General features: G+C 60.1%; 2 protein-coding genes across 4 annotated transcripts in view; both read left to right on the plus strand.

Moving 5' to 3' along the window:
- The window catches only part of SEMA3F (semaphorin 3F), a 29,081-nt gene extending 24,389 nt beyond the window's left edge, over positions 1 to 4,692 (plus strand). For all 3 annotated transcript variants that reach the window (XM_055135186.1, XM_004615230.2, XM_055135187.1), the window contains 7 exons: positions 774 to 996; positions 1,479 to 1,567; positions 1,670 to 1,711; positions 2,111 to 2,268; positions 2,398 to 2,465; positions 2,719 to 2,852; positions 3,452 to 4,692. In XM_055135186.1, coding sequence (XP_054991161.1) covers positions 774 to 996; positions 1,479 to 1,567; positions 1,670 to 1,711; positions 2,111 to 2,268; positions 2,398 to 2,465; positions 2,719 to 2,852; positions 3,452 to 3,862 — 1,125 coding nt within the window. In that variant the 3' untranslated portion in view covers positions 3,863 to 4,692. The remainder of the gene's footprint in view (positions 1 to 773; positions 997 to 1,478; positions 1,568 to 1,669; positions 1,712 to 2,110; positions 2,269 to 2,397; positions 2,466 to 2,718; positions 2,853 to 3,451) is intronic.
- A 1,954-nt stretch (positions 4,693 to 6,646) lies between these two features.
- GNAT1 (G protein subunit alpha transducin 1) lies at positions 6,647 to 11,072 on the plus strand. Its single transcript, XM_004615229.2, has 9 exons — positions 6,647 to 6,752; positions 8,192 to 8,234; positions 8,344 to 8,485; positions 8,604 to 8,761; positions 8,835 to 8,963; positions 9,222 to 9,351; positions 9,712 to 9,865; positions 9,983 to 10,174; positions 10,955 to 11,072. Exons 1-8 carry the CDS (start codon positions 6,647 to 6,649, stop codon positions 10,171 to 10,173), a joined length of 1,053 nt encoding a protein of 350 aa, XP_004615286.1. The 3' UTR covers position 10,174; positions 10,955 to 11,072.
- Positions 11,073 to 15,886: the final 4,814 nt, after the last annotated feature.

Raw genomic sequence — 15,886 nt, forward strand, 5'->3', positions numbered from 1 at the left:
GCTTACCCCCGGTTTGATCCCCGGCACCCCATATGGCCCCCCAGGCACTGCCAGGATGATCAAGGAACACTGTGGCAAAAATAAAAAACAGAAAACAAAAGCAAAACAGATAAAAAGAATTAAAATGTAGAAAGCAGGAAACCCACTGTGTACACAGCATAAGACCGTGAAGGTGTCTAATCAGAACCCTGTGGGTGCCCTAGCCAGCAATGGGGGCCAGGAATCCTGTTCTGGAGGTTTAGTCAGAAGCCCAGTGGGAGGGGCAGGCAAGAAGGCGTGGCCAGGAGAGGGATGCCACCTGACCCAGCACAGCGGGCTGGCATGATGCCCTGTGGTCAACAGGAGTTTGGCCGCATGCAGCAGAGGTCAGGAAGCAGCCGGCTGCCCCGTGGAGGGACGGGCAGGTTGCAAGGCTGCAGGGTGGGGAGCCAGCAAGAGTCCCAGACAGCGTTGGAGGGGGAGAGTGGCTAGTGGGTCCCAGGAACTCAGGCCTGCTGACTGCTGAGCACCAGGGCAGGAGCTAGAGCAGCAGCCAGGAGGAGGAGCGGGCGGGCTGGGGAGGACGGCGTTAGGGGATGGGAGCAGCAGCTCCGCCAGGTGTACCACAGGGTCATGGCACATGAGGCCAGGGAGGTAGCCGTGGGGGTCCTGGGCTGGACAGAGCCTGAAGGGGCTGGTCGGGGCTTCCCGGGTGACGGGGAGCAGGTTGAAGGAGTGGGGGCCGGTGGGACGGGGAAGCTGGCTGCGGGGCCTGACCTGCCACCTGCCCACAGTGCCCCGGAGGGACCTTCACGCCGTCCATGAAGTCCACCAAGGACTACCCTGACGAGGTGATCAACTTTATGCGCAGCCACCCCCTCATGTACCAGGCCGTGTACCCCCTGCAGCGGCGGCCCCTGGTGGTCCGCACGGGCGCACCCTACCGCCTCACCACCGTCGCCGTGGACCAGGTGGACGCAGCCGACGGGCGCTATGAGGTGCTTTTCCTGGGCACAGGTACCCGCTGCTGTTCCCGGCCCCTGTCCCGCGGGGCCCGCTGGGGGGAGAGCACAGATCACGGGGCCGGGCCCTCCCCTGCTAGGGGCCTCCAGGTGGGCCAGGGGCATCCTGCCACCCTCAACCTTGGCCAGGTGGCCGTGGACCTGGTTCTCCTCCCCGTCCTGGAGAATCTGTGTCTGGGCAGGAAAGGGAGGGTGGTTGTAGGCAGCTCCTGGGCCCACGAGTCCCAACACTGACACCCAGCAGCCTCCCCCCCAGGGGACACCCCTGCCGCCCTCCTCTCCGCAGTGCTCATGGCGAGAGTCTGGGTGGGACGGGAAGACTCTAGTAGTGACCCCCCAGCGGGGAGACACCACCTTCGGCCCAGAGTTCGCGGTCCATTGCCCTGGGGGTTTGGGTCCTGGCGGGGGAAGGGGCTGAGGCCGGTGCCCTTCCCCCGCATCCTCAGCCCCACTGAGGCCCTGCCCGGCCCGTTCCAGACCGCGGGACAGTTCAGAAGGTCATCGTGCTGCCCAAGGATGACCAGGAGATGGAGGAGCTCATGCTGGAAGAGGTGGAGGTGTTCAAGGTGGGTGTGTGTCCCCGCCCCCCTCAGTGCCAGAGCTCCCCATGGAGCTCAGGGCATGGCTGGGCAGGCGGGCCTGGGGTCCCAAGCTGATCTGTCTCCTAGGAACCAGCGCCGGTGAAGACCATGACCATCTCTTCCAAGAGGGTGAGTTTGGGCAGGATGGGCCCGGGGCAGGAATGGAGTCGGCCTCCGCTTGGGGGTCACAACTTTGACACAGGGATGGGGAAACTGAGGCAGGAAGGAAGGAGCAGGAAGGCAGCAGCAGGAAGGAAGGAGCTAGCTCCTCATGGGAGCTGGAGGGGCCAGAGTGATAGTATAGTGGGCAAGGCACTTCCTTTACATGTGGCTGGCCCGGGTTTGATCCCCAGCACCCCATATATCCCCCAAGCCACCAGGAGTGATCCCTGAGCACCGGGCTAGGAGTAAATCCAGAGTACCGCCGGGTGTGGCCCTCAAACAAACAGCAACAATAACAAAAAGGCAGCTGTTGGGGGCTGGTGACGGGAAGGGACCTGACCGACCACCACCTCCTCCTGCCCCTAGCAACAACTGTACGTGGCCTCGGCAGTGGGGGTCACGCACCTCAGCCTGCACCGCTGCCAGGCGTACGGGGCAGCCTGTGCCGACTGCTGCCTCGCCCGGGACCCCTACTGCGCCTGGGATGGCCAGGCCTGCTCGCGCTACACCGCATCCTCCAAGAGGTACTGCCCCAGGACCGCCCCCAGGGGCTGGTGGTGGATGGGGTCCCATTCCTGGGCTCTGTGGGGGCTGGGTCTTATGTGCAGGGTGGGTTTCTGGGGAGTTTGCCTTTAGAGGTGCTGTCCCCCCAGGCGGAGCCGTCGGCAGGACATTCGACACGGAAACCCCATCAGGCAGTGCCGCGGGTTCAACTCCAATGGTGAGTGTCTGTCTGGTCCCCACTCCTGGGTATTGCAGGGACCCCTTCTGGAGAGCGTCACCGGATCCGAGGGGGTGAGGGGCCTGGGTGTATGGTGACGGGGCTGTCCCCCACCTCCTCATCCCTTAGACACAACAGATGCCCAGGGCCATGGCCCTGCCTTCAGGGACAGGCAGTAGTCTGGGGGTCCCTCTCTGTGCGGCTCAGCGTCTGCCCGGAAGACGAGCCGCGTTTACATAGCCTTGTTCCACAGCCAACAAGAATGCCGTAGAGGCCGTGCAGTACGGCGTGGCGGGCAGCGCTGCCTTCCTCGAGTGCCAGCCCCGCTCACCCCAGGCCACCGTGAAGTGGCTGTTCCAGCGAGATGCCAGCGACCGTCGCCGAGAGGTGAGTTCCTGTGCCCCGGGAGCTTTGCTGTGGACACGGGAGAGGAGCCCGTGGGTGTGGAGCCTGGGGCCGGAGCCGGTCTGGGGCACAGCGCTCGCTCTAAGAAAACCCTTCCGAGTTCCCTGCCCGGCACAGAAGTCATCGGGCACGTCCAGTTATGTGGAAACTAAAATCCATGTGGAAGTCATGCTTTTTCTTACATGAAAATTGCTTCAGCCCGCTCTGCTCTATGGAGCCATCATGCAGGCGAGCGCCTGGGCATGGAAAATTCCATGGAGTAGCCCCCTCTTAGGAAATGCCTTCACGCCTCCCGCCTTCCAGGGGAATTCTCTGTGGGGACCCTCCAGGCATTCCGGCTAAATAGTTCCGGGAGCCTGTGTGCTCCCACTCTCACGCCGCGCAGAATCCCCTCCGAGCGTCCCGCCTGGAGCGCAAACGCGTGTCAGATGTTCTGTGGGAAGTTCATGTGGGTTTCTCGGGGTGTCTGGAAATTCCACACAGCTACCCCTCCCAGCAGTGGCCACAAAGGTGACTCGAGCTGGGCGCTGGTGGGGGCGGCCGCGTGGCACCGCAGCCCCTGAGCAGCCCCTGCTCCCCAGATCCGCGCCGAGGACCGCTTCCTGCGCACAGAGCAGGGCTTGCTGCTACGCGCCCTGCAGCTCGGGGACCGAGGTCTCTACTCCTGCACAGCCACCGAGAACAACTTCAAGCACGTGGTCACGCGGGTCCAGCTGCACGTCCTGGGCCGGGAGGCCGTCCATGCCGCCCTCTTCCCACCGCCGGCTGTGAGCGCCCCACCACCTCCAGGCGCGGGCCCCCCCACGCCTCCCTACCAGGAGCTGGCCCAGTTGCTGGCCCAGCCGGAAGTGGGCCTCATCCACCAGTACTGCCAGGGCTACTGGCGCCATGTGCCCCCCAGTCCCAGGGAGGCGCCAGGGGCTCCCCGGCCTCCCGAACTCCAGGACCCGAAAAAGCCCCGGAACCGCCGCCACCACCCGCCGGACACTTGAGGCCCAGCTGTGGGCGCCCCGCCACAGGCCAGCTGGGCCCATCCCTTTAATATAAAGATCTATATATATATATATAAATATATAAATATAAAAAATATCTATATTCTATACACACCCACCCCTGCAAAGACAGTATTTATTGGTGGGTTGTACGTAGCCCACCTCAGCGGCGGCAGCACCCACAGCTCAGACCCTTGCTGGCCTGATGGCAGGCGACAGCGGGTGGGACCGGGCCGGACCGAGCAGTCCCCGCACTCAGCTGGGAGTCAGCTTCTGGATCACCCTCACCCACCGGGATCTCCGGGACCTCCACAGGATCTACACGGGAGGGACGCGCGCCACCAGAGCAAGGCACAGACTGTCCCCTGTACCGGCGGCACGTGCACCCTGGGGTGCAAGGACTGCTTTGGAGGCGGGGCGGGGTGGGGTGCAGATGCTTCTGGAGAAAGGGCGCCTCCAGGATGCCGGGCCCTGCTGGGTGGGGTGGCCTCAATTGGGGCCCTCTACTAGGGGCAGGAGAGGAGCCCTGGGTGGGGAGGCAGCACCTCCACCCCCTTCCCTCCCTGCCTGGGCCAACAGGGCTGCCCCCCTCTACCTCCTCTTAGCTTTTTCTGGGCCACTGGGACTCGGGGCCAGAATAGCAGGGGGGCTGGTGAGGCAGGCTGAGGGGGAAAGGGGTCATGGTGGAGGTGTGGCTCCCCTTGGCCCACCGCTTCAGGCCATGGGTGTAAATAGCTCTGGGCCAGTCGGTAGAGGCTCCTGGTGGCCCTCCGCTGCCCACCCCGCAGCCCCCCTTGGGTTCCATCTTGTTAATAAACAGCCTCTGGGAATGGACTGGCTCTTCTCCTTGGCAGAGGGCGGATGCAGCCAGATTCTCTTCTTCTGGTGCTCCTTCGGCGGCCGGGCTCCTCTGCTCCTTTTGTGGTTTGCTCATTTATTTGCTTGACACTGTCTCACCTGACTTTGTCCAGCCTTGTCCTCAGCACCAGCGACTGAGAATTGGCAAGAAGAAGCCACTGTCATCGTGGTCCAACTGACCACCTCCCACTGACAAAACTGCCATCCTGCTTTCCCTTCCAGTCAGCTTTTGGGGAGGAGGGGCCGCAGCATAAGCAGAGGTGGGGTCACTGCACAAAGAAGTAGGGTCAGCCCTGGCAGGGTAAGGCTAAGAGCCAGAGGCTTGTGGGTCCCACTGGACAAGGGGAGGCAAATGGGGGACTGGGAATGGAGCACACCCGAGTTTTTAAAATGAGGTTCTCAGGGGCCAGAGAGATAAGCATAACAGGAGTGAACCCTGAATGCGGAGCCAAGAGTAACCCCTCATCATCGCCAGGGATGGCTCAAAAACAAGAAATGGAGCTGGAGAGAGTATACAGGAGCTAAGGTGCTGCCTTGCATGCAGCTTCCTCTGCTGCAACCCTGGTTCGATCCCTGGCACCACATATAGCCTCCTGAGGGCTGCCAGGTGCAGAGGCCCAAAATCAAACAAACCCAAATTAGGACTCCGGCACCATCCTAAATCCAAATGGTTTATAAAGAGCGGCAGAGTCCTGAACCACTGGCAGTGTGGGGCAGAGGGAGGGTCCTGAGGGTTGGCATGGGCGTACATGAGGCTGAGGGTGGTACAAATGGTCCAAGGCCCCTGGAAGGATTCCCCCTTACCCCAGGGTGGATGTGCAAGCCCCCATGAGGGAAGTGTTCACTTCCCACACGTCCTACTTAGGGACAGGGACAGAGGCAACGTTCAGTATCTGGGGCCCCCTTGTGGTCACTTGCAGCTGTGACATTGAAGTTGAAGCCAGTTGCCCAATTCTCCAGGAATCTGATGCCCTGGGAAGTGGGGGTCTCTGAGCCAGGGTGCGCCACATGAGTGACTTCGAACCAGCAGTAGGCCCTGTATCTGCCGAGCCCTGCTGAGCCCACACACCAGATCCTGCCACTGAGGCCAGAGTACCCTACAGACACTTCTCAACGCCGCAGAACAGCCGCAGGGCCCAGTCTCACTTCCCATGCCCCTGGGAGCACCAGGCTTGTTCTGGGCTCAGTTTCCCGGTTTGTCCCATCCCTGAACACCAGAAGCCCTGGCTGCCTTTTGGGGTAAAAGGCAGCACCATGTCCCCGTGTATGGAGCAGAAGCGTGTGTACGTGGGGATCACTCCCCTCGGTGGGTACTCAGGCATACGTGTGCACAGACATGTGCTCACACACACAGGCACACGTGCTCACACATACATGCATCAGGACACCATGCCAGTGCTGCAGAGCATGCAGCTGCAAAGGAAGAGCCGCACGAGAGCCTTCGCACATGCATGTGTGTGACTGTCCGGGCACACGGGCACTCGTGGACAGATGAATCGGGGCATTGCCTTGCTTGGTGCCAGTGATAGACACAGGTGGAGGCCCTGTCCCGGTCACGGCCCCCCCACAATCCCACGGCGCCCTGCTCCCTTCCACTGCGGCGAGGGGCGGGACTGTTGGGGCTCTCCTGGAGGCGCCCAGTCAGCAGTTGAGGGATTGGGGCCACAGCAGCCTGATTAGAAGGGCAGGGGGCTGAGCGGGATTCGCCTGTCCTTGTCTCCAATTGGCTCTGGGGCACCCCAGTCTCCAAATCCCACTAAGCAGCCCACCAGGGCCCGCACAGGTCTGTGCAGAGCTGGTTGCTTACTACTCTGGGGGCCAGAAGAGTGTGCGGGGGGGCCGAGACAGGGTGAATCTGGCTTTGGGGATCCTCTCCATTCAGCAGAGCCCACTGACCACACACTTTCCTCACCTGCGGCTGGGACCATGGGGGCTGGGGCCAGCGCTGAGGAGAAGCACTCCAGGGAGCTGGAAAAGAAGCTGAAAGAAGATGCCGAGAAGGACGCTCGAACCGTGAAACTGCTGCTTCTGGGTAGGGGCCTGGGCTCAGGCATGGCCAATGCCACCAGTTTGGCAGCTTGGGCACAGGCAGACAGGTGACCTTCTGTAAAGCAGAAGTGCTTTGGGGAGCCAGTGAATCTATTATAGGGCAGGAAACGGAGCAGAAGACCTGGTAGTCCCGGCCGGCAGTGTCATAGCTCCCCAAAGCTGGGGGGTCCGGCTGCAGAGAGGGGGTGTGAAACCTCGCTTCTGGGCAAGTGTGTGCAACACACATTCGTCCTGGCTTAACTGCCTTAACTTATGACTTTCCACGTGATGGGTCTGTGAAGTAAGGAGAAGGAAGCAGGGGTCTCCTTGGGAGCCCCTCTATGGGGCTGCGCTCTTGTGAAGAAGGTCACTGTTGTTCTGGGAGTGGATAGCTGAAAGACTACTCAGATGCGCAGACACTGGCCCTCAGGTGCCAGAACTTTACTGCTGGCAGATCTACGTGACTCTTAGGGGAGTGGAGGGTACTGAGGCCCATCAGGGAATAGGCCAGGGTGTCGTGGGTGGGGAGAAATGTGGGAGTGATCCAGAGTCTCCAGGCTACTGCCTCCCCCAAAGTGGGGGAATGAGCTGCTTTACGAGGCAGTACAGGGGATAGAGTGATAGTACATCACTTGCCTTGCACACAGCCGACCTGGATTTGATCTGCAGCACCCTATATGGTCCCCCGAGTCTGCCAGGAATGACCCCTGGGTGCGCTCCGGCTCCAGAGAGAGCGGGGACTGTACAGAGCTGGCGAGAGCTCTGTAGGCTGAGAAAGGCTGTGCATGCAGGAGACCCTGATTTATTCCTACATATGCATGGTCCCCCAAGCACTGAGCCAGGAGTAACCCCAGCACTGCCAGTGTGGCCCCATCCCTGCAGAGAGCCGGGGCTGGGGGGAAGGTGCTCTCCAGGGTCAGGATGTTAGAAGTGGCAAAGGGACCAGAACAGAGTACCACCAGGCAAGACAGAAAATCTAAGCCAGAAATTTCATTCACTGTGCCCATTACCCGGGTAAGGGCAGGTCAGAGGAGCTGCCAGTTCTGTCTTTCCCTCACCTGAAGACACTGATTCCCTCTGACCCTCTCTGGGAGACGCTCAGCGGGGCTGAGTAATCCCCAGCATGCAGTACCATTATTACACACAAGGTGGCGCTCCAGGGTCTGCTAATTTTGTTCTCCCATTAGCTTGCCTGAGGACCAGGGCATTGATTTCCCTCTGCAACCCTTTGACCATTCTGAGCGTTTACAAACGTGACTTTCTGCCCGGGTGTGGCACATTTCTTTGGGGGTTAGGGGGACAGAGTTGTGCCTGGGGCTGACCTGGTGCCCTGAGCCCACCTTGTGTGTGTGTGTGTGTGTGTGTGTGTGTGTGTGTGTGTGTGGTGGTGGTGGGGTGTCTGTTGGGTCAGTCAGTGGCTCTGAGGAGGGTCATTCTTTCCAGGTGCCGGCGAGTCGGGGAAAAGCACCATTGTCAAGCAGATGAAGTGAGTGTCCTGTCCATTTGAAGATCCCTGGGGAGAGGGTGCGCAGGGGACCCCTCGGTCTCACCAACTGGCCCACGAGGCTCTGACCTGGCTTGCCCCGGGCCTACAGAATTATCCACCAGGACGGGTACTCGCTGGAAGAGTGTCTGGAGTTCATCGCCATCATCTACGGCAACACCCTGCAGTCCATCCTGTCCATCGTGCGCGCCATGACCACCCTCAATATCCAGTATGGAGACTCTGCGCGCCAGGTGCCCGGGGAGCGGGGTTGAGAGTGGGGGGAGAGGGTGAGGAGGTCCTCTGGGTGGATGGGGGCGCTCGGGTCCACGTCCAGGATCAACAGCAACCCAGTCCCACCCCGACCCCCAGGACGACGCGCGGAAGCTGATGCACATGGCGGACACCATCGAGGAGGGCACGATGCCCAAGGAGATGTCAGACATCATCCAGCGGCTGTGGAAGGACTCGGGGATTCAGGCCTGCTTCGAACGCGCCTCGGAGTACCAGCTCAACGACTCGGCGGGCTAGTGAGCGCGGGGCGCGGGCGGGCGCGGGTCCGCCGCCTCCGCCCGCCCCACCCTCACCGCCGCGTCTCCGCAGCTACCTCTCGGACCTGGAGCGCCTGGTCACCCCCGGCTACGTACCCACGGAGCAGGACGTGCTGCGCTCGCGGGTCAAGACCACCGGCATCATTGAGACGCAGTTCTCCTTCAAGGACCTTCACTTCCGGTAGGGCCCATGCCCCTGCCGCTCCCCGGGGTCTCCGGACGCCTTCTCCCATCCCAGAAAGGGCTGGCCCCTCCAGGAGAGACCCCCCACCGGCAGCAGTAGGACCCGCGCCCAGCTCAGCGCCCCACGGGGGCCCCTGGGCGCTAGGACACGCTGCGCCATCTCCCATCCCAGAAGGGGCTGGCCCCCCTGCAGCAGTGGGTGACTGAGGGGAGGGGACTGCTCTAGACATGGACACAAGCTGCAGGGGTTCCGCAGCATGTTCGACGTGGGCGGGCAGCGTTCGGAGCGGAAGAAATGGATCCACTGCTTCGAGGGCGTGACCTGCATCATCTTCATCGCGGCGCTCAGCGCCTACGACATGGTGCTGGTGGAGGACGACGAAGTGGTGCGTGTTTGAGAGCAGAGGTGGGGGTTCGGGAAGCAGGGGTTCCGGAAAAAAAGAGGCGTCAGGGTACAGTGGGTCAGGCACTGGCCCTGCACACGGCTGGTCCCGGGTTCAATCCCCTGCATTCCATATAGTCCCCCACCACCGCCAGGAGTGATTCCTGAATGCAGAGATAGGAGTAGTTCCTTAGCATCGCCAGGTGCGACCCCCCCCCGAAAACATGGGGTGTGCAGGTGAAGGTCCTTCACCTTCCCGATGGGAACAATGAGAGAGGCCCCGGGTAGGTGCGCCCAAATGCCCGAAAGGTGGGCTTAGCACGTGGTGCCCGGCCCGGGTGTGAGCGCCGCCGCCCTCCTCTAGAACCGCATGCACGAGAGCCTGCACCTGTTCAACAGCATCTGCAACCACCGCTACTTTGCCACCACGTCCATCGTTCTCTTCCTCAACAAGAAGGATGTTTTCACCGAGAAGATCAAGAAGGCGCACCTCAACATCTGCTTCCCAGACTACGACGGTCAGAGCCCTGTCCGGCCGCCAGGCGGCGCCCTCGCCCTACGCTCGCGGCCTGCGCTGCTTGCCGCGCTGTCTGCAGGCTGGGGCAGCTGAATGAGAGCAGCTCCCCCTTCAACAGGCCCCAACACGTATGAAGACGCCGGCAACTACATCAAGGTGCAGTTCCTCGAACTCAACATGCGCCGCGACGTGAAGGAGATCTACTCCCACATGACGTGCGCGACCGACACGCAGAACGTCAAGTTTGTCTTCGATGCCGTCACTGATATCATCATCAAAGAGAACCTCAAAGACTGCGGCCTCTTCTGAGGTGGGGTGCTCCGGGTGGTGTGTTCCGGGTGGTGTCCCTTGATTCAGTACTCCGAGCAGCAGCCGAAGCTCCCAGCCACACACGGTCATTTGCTCTAGCTCTCGGTGTGGTCCTGTTCCCGCCACACCCCTGGGATGCTCAGGGGTTACTCCTGGCTCTGCATTCAGAAATCACTCCTGGTGGGGCTCAAGGGACCATATGGGATGCTGAGGATTGAAGCCAGGTCTGCTCATGCAAGGCGAACACCTTACTCCCTCTCCCACCACTGCCAATCTGTTTCTGACACCTGCCCTGAGCCACCCATGCTGCTTCCCGGCCCCTCTGGTCCCCACCTTCCCGCTCAAACATGCACCACTTATAGCCCTGCTCCCAAACTCCAAACCCTTCTCCTTTCAGGCCCTGCCCTGTTTCTCCCAACTGCCACCCTTCCTCCACCCCACACTTTTCCCCAAACTTCCCAGCCCCACCCAGCAATGCTCAGGTCTTACTACTGGCTCCATACTCAGGAATCACTCGTGGTGCTGCTTTGAGGGACCATATGAGATGCTGGGCTTTCAACCCAGATGGGCTGTGTTTAAAGCAAGCAGCAAGCGCCCTGCCCTCTGTATTATCTCTCTGGGCTCCAAGCCCCACCCATTTTGTGTGTGTGTGTGTGTGTGTGTGTGTGTGTGTGTGTGTGTGTGCCACTCCCAATGGTGCTCCGGGATTCTGTGCCCAAGAGTGATATCTTGATACCCGTTCTGATGTCACTGCTGACTCGGTTCCCTTTTCTCTTCACAGGCACCTGAACTCCTGTGCGTCTCTCATCCTGAGGCCCTGTAGTCTTAGTTGACTTACAGCCCAGCCCCCATCAGCACCCCCAGACTCCTGGGCGCCAGCCTGTGGCCCCAGAAGCTACTGACCCACAGCCCTGAGCTCCGCTAGTGTTGAGGCCCTCTCCTTCTCCTCAGTGCCCCCCCCCACACACCCGGGTGCTGCCCTTCACGCCTTCACGGCCTGGCAGCACCGGCCTCCAGAAGCCACCCCAGCCAGCCCCGACCAGGAGCGGGCAGGACCCAGGGCAGTGAGCGCGGTGACTCAGCAGGCCACTGACCAGTCTCCTGTGGCTCCCCGCCCCAGGAGGCCGTGGCTCACCTGCGGGTCTGGGCTCAGCAAACAGCCCTCCCTCTCCGAGTCTCATGAAGGGCAGGGGGCAGGCTGCTGGCCGTCAGTCCATTCCAACCTTGCCACCTCCATGTGACAAGTCAGACACCTGCCAACCCAGTAGCAGTGACTGTCCCTCTCAGGACGTCAGGCGTCCAAAGTCCAAGCCAGCTCTGGCCTCCTAGCTCCTCCATAGACGAATTAATGAGGGGGCAGGCCCAGAAGCCCCGCTGCTGGGAGAGGACTCAGATTGGCCTCTTCCCCTCACACCAGGCTCAGAGTAGCCCCTGGGCCCATCCCCCACAAGCTCATCCTGGCGTCCTTGGACACCAGATCCCTGCCAGCTCCAGCCACCCACCCGTGGTGTGTCAGGCCGGCCAGCCAGGGGAACGGTGTGTGAGGGAGGGTGCTGTTGGCACCTGCCATGGCCAATGGTCAAACTATCCTGAGGGGTGGCTGGGGGCAGAGTCCGGCTCCATCGATCAGCCTCAGGCAGAATTTGGGACAGGATGGAAATCCAGGTTGTGCCCAGCGGGATGCAGCCCAGGTGAGGTCACATGTCAGCCCAGTGACACTCTGCTCCCGGCCATCAGCTTCTTCTCACCTTTACCACTCAGAGCCCATCCCCTGGCAGGACCTGAGGGCTCTCCCTGCAGCGCCAGGACAAAGGCCCCTGTCCCGCTATCGCTGCTCCTCCCTTTCTCATCAAGCACCGAGTCTCGGCTGATGCCAGCGGGCTGCCGCCTCTTCCACACCGAGGACGAGGAGCTTCCGCCGGCCGGGCTGGGCCGGGCATGGCTCACACTCCCTCAGCTAGAGGCACAGACTCAGCAATAAAACTCTGCGTCAAGCCCAAGCTGACCTTTCTTGGGGGCTCGGGGAAGCTTTAATTAGCACGAGTCATGGGCATTTAGTGCCCAGCGTTGTGTTGGATATGAGTGATGAGATGGTTCCTTCCCAGAAGAAGCATCTGTGCCCGTCCCATGGCGGGGGGCTCTCTTGGGGGCATGGAACTCACATGTGTCTCAGAAGGTAGTTTGCAGTGGAAGGTCGACATTTGCAGGGATGGCCAAGGATCAAGACAGAGGTTTGAGATGCAGTGTCTTTCTGGCAGGGACAGGAGGTGCTTAAGGCCCAGGAACGTGGGTTTGGAGGCCACAGGTGGGCCAAAGGGCAAGGAAGGCACACAGTGGGTGGGAGGCAGTGGGCAGGAGCCAGCCTGAGGGCTTGGGCTTCTTCTGAAGATGACAGTGCTCAGAGCCCCGAAAACTGGGGCATCGTTGCAGGGCTGCGATTAGGGTGAGATGATCATCTCAGGTGCCAGTTAGGTGGAGTCAAAAAAGTCATCATGATGGATAAATGCAGTATTTTTAAAATTCACAGTTTGGGGGGGAAATATCACGAGTAAATAAAACAATTTCTATGAAGAATTTAGTGGAAAAAAATTAAGTAAAGACAAAATCCAAGGGAATCCTTGTTTTACCAAGTGTCTTGGTAAAATGTTCACTCAAATGAAAATGGAAAAATGTTCACTCCTGTTTTTCCCTCCCTCCCATATTGGGCGGTGCTCAGGGCTTACTCCTGGCTCTGTGCTCAGGGATCACTGCTGGCAGGCTCAAGGGACCGTATGCGGTACCTGGGATCAAATCTGGGTCAGCCTCATGCAAGGGGAGAACCTTAACCCTCTGTTCCATTTCATATGTGCATTTTTTATTTTGTTTGGTTTTGGCTTTGGGGCAACACCCAGTGGTGCTCAGAACTTACTCCTGGCTCTGCACTCAGAGATCATTTCCGGTGGGGCTCAGGGAGCCACATGGGGTTCTGGGGATTGAACTGGACTGACCACATGCTAGGCAAACATCCTACCTGCTGTACTATTGCCTCTGGCCCTACAGAGGTAATTTGTGGGAGGGGGGCAGGGGGTGGGGATAGTTTAGGCCACACTTGGTGATGCTCAGGGGTTACTCCTGGCTCTGCACACAAGAGTCACTCCTGGCAGTACTCAGGGGACCATATGGGATGCCAGGGATTGAATTCAGGTCAGCTGCATACCAAGCAAGCTCCTTACCTGCTGTGCTATCTCTCCAGCCCCAACTTTTGGGTGTTTCTGAGCTATGTTTGACTGTGCTCAAGGACTATTTTAGGCTCAGAGCTCAAGTGTTGCTCAGAGGAACATGTGATGATGCTGGGGATCAAACCCAAGTGTTCCCCATGCAAAGTATGTACTGAGCCTGTAGAGCTATTTTTTAGCTTTTTTACCTTTTGATGTGGAGGGAAGGGGGTTTGGGCCACACTCAGCTGTATTCAGGGACCCTTCCTGGCAGTGCTAAGGCAAGGCAAGCGCCCCACCTGCTGTACTATCACTCCAGCCCTACAATTAACTTTTTTTTAACAGAATATTAAGGTAGTTGAAAAAGTCAAAAGTAGGTATATGAAAACTCATGACATCATTTTAAACTTAACTCCTTTTCAAATACCTAAAACAGATTTTTTTCATTTTCTCTTCCTAGCTTTGATAGAAACACAAATCATCATTTTCAAAATTCTGGAAAAATGAATCCGTAGCATTTTGTGTAAAAGACATGCAGAGAAGGGCCTGTGTGAGGCGGGGTCTGAGCGTGGGGGCATCTCTGAGGAAGGTCATGGGCATCCATTCTCCATGGGAGGTGTCCTGACTCTGTGAAGCTGCCACAGGCCTCTGATGGCCTCAGGTAACGGGGAGGGGGGGCACAGAATTTTTCATACTAGTGGCCCCTTGGGGGGTTTGCAAGATAGAGGGTTGGGCTGGGCGGAGGGCACATCCTCAGAATCCAGTGGGGGGAGTGCTGAGCTTGGGGGCCAGAGAAGGAGCGTCTGGGAGCTCATGTGGGCAGCTGCTCTGGGGTTGCCCAGAGGCCTCAGTGGATTCAGGGCCCGCACTGGGGTGGTTCTTGACAGGCCTGGCCGAGGTGGGGTTACTTGTGTCTATTCAGAACTCTACCTGGGCAGTTTGTGGGAACAAGGCAGCTCCTGCCCCCCTTCCTGGATGAGGGTCGTGCCCCCCACCCCATACGGAGGGAGGCCCACCGTGCACATCTCAGAGCAGGCTCTGGGGCTCGGGGATGACATTACTGCAGGCTGTGCACAACTACACGGCCTGGGCCCCAGCTGCCCCGTTCGTGGGGAGCATGTGCGGGCTACTGAGTGCCCAGCCCCACCCCATACGCAGGCATAATTACACCCTGAGAAGCAGGTGCCACGGGCGCCCCATCTGATTCACAGCCCAGGGCAGAGGATCAGAGAGAGCTGGACCTGAGCTGACGCCCTGGCTTGGAGGGGCATTCACTGGGGGCACCTCTAGCCGCTGCCACCCCTAACTGACTATAACTTCAAGGTGCCCCTGAGGGCCCTCATGGCCGGCCCTCCGCTCTAGCTCTGGCGGGACTAACCTGGCCGGCCACTGAGCAGAGATTAGACAAGGCCAGCAGCCAGTTAATGCTGCTGACGTCAGGGCCTGGCCGGGTGGCCACCAGGGGCTCGGGCCCTCCCCCCAGGCAGGAGTATGGCCCATGTGACCCGGCTCATTAAGCCGCTTCAGTGGCCAGAGACGCGGGGAGCCAGATCCCGGGAGCTGGAGCGGGAGGGGGAGGTGGCGGGGGCAGTCCTTGGCCAAGGGATCACTAGCTCTCAGGGCCCCTCTGTCCCGTGCACCTTGACTCATCCTGGCCCTATTCCTGTGTGTTCTCACAGAGAAGCCCCCCCATGCACCATGCTGAGTGCAGTGGGGCTCCCTCCGGGGTTGGTGGGGGAGGACCCCTCTAGACTGTCCCCCGTGCTGCACACAGCCTTCCCACTGCAGACTCACCCCACCTCACGCCAGAGCCCCTCTCCCCTTCCCAAGCGGACACGTGTCTTCCTTCCCCTTGGCCAAGCCCAGCCCACAGGTCACTTCTCCCCAGGCTCTTCCTGAGTCACACCCTACTGCCTGGCAGGGCCTTTCAGTCTAGACATCCAGAAAGCCCTGGAGACCTCAGGGGTGTCCTGAGATAGAATGACAAGGGGACCAGCGGCTGCATGAGGGAGCAGCGGCCCAGCAGGGTTCTGAGGGTGAGTTTGGGTATTGCAGGATGGGGGAAGGAAGAGTTTCTGAGAAGGTGGGACTCAGAGGAGAACCAGATGGGCGAGGGCAGTGGGGCAAAGGTGGCATGTTCTGTGGGTAGCAGGAGCATATGTTTGTGCACATGTATTTATGCGTGTGCATGTGTGTGGCTAATCTATGTGGCCAAGTGGAGGGAGGCACCAGCAAGAAGAAATGGAGAACCCGGTGTGTGAGGCTGTGGGCAGGTGGCGAGGGGCGCAAAGACCCTGGCTCTGGGCTTGGGGGTCTAGGCTGGAGGTGAACAGCCCTGTGAGGGTCTTAGCACCATGGGGCTGGCGTGTCAGGGGTGAAGGGGACATGTGAGCCAGGCACCCTGCTAGAGCATGGAATAACTGAGAGAGGGACCAGAGCGAAAGTACAGTGGAAGGGCGCTTCCCTTGCAAGCTGCCATCCTGGGTCTGATCCCCAGCATCCCCTAGGTCCCATGAGAC

Source organism: Sorex araneus, chromosome 4, assembly GCF_027595985.1.
Source record: "Sorex araneus isolate mSorAra2 chromosome 4, mSorAra2.pri, whole genome shotgun sequence".
Classification (NCBI taxonomy): domain Eukaryota; kingdom Metazoa; phylum Chordata; class Mammalia; order Eulipotyphla; family Soricidae; genus Sorex; species Sorex araneus.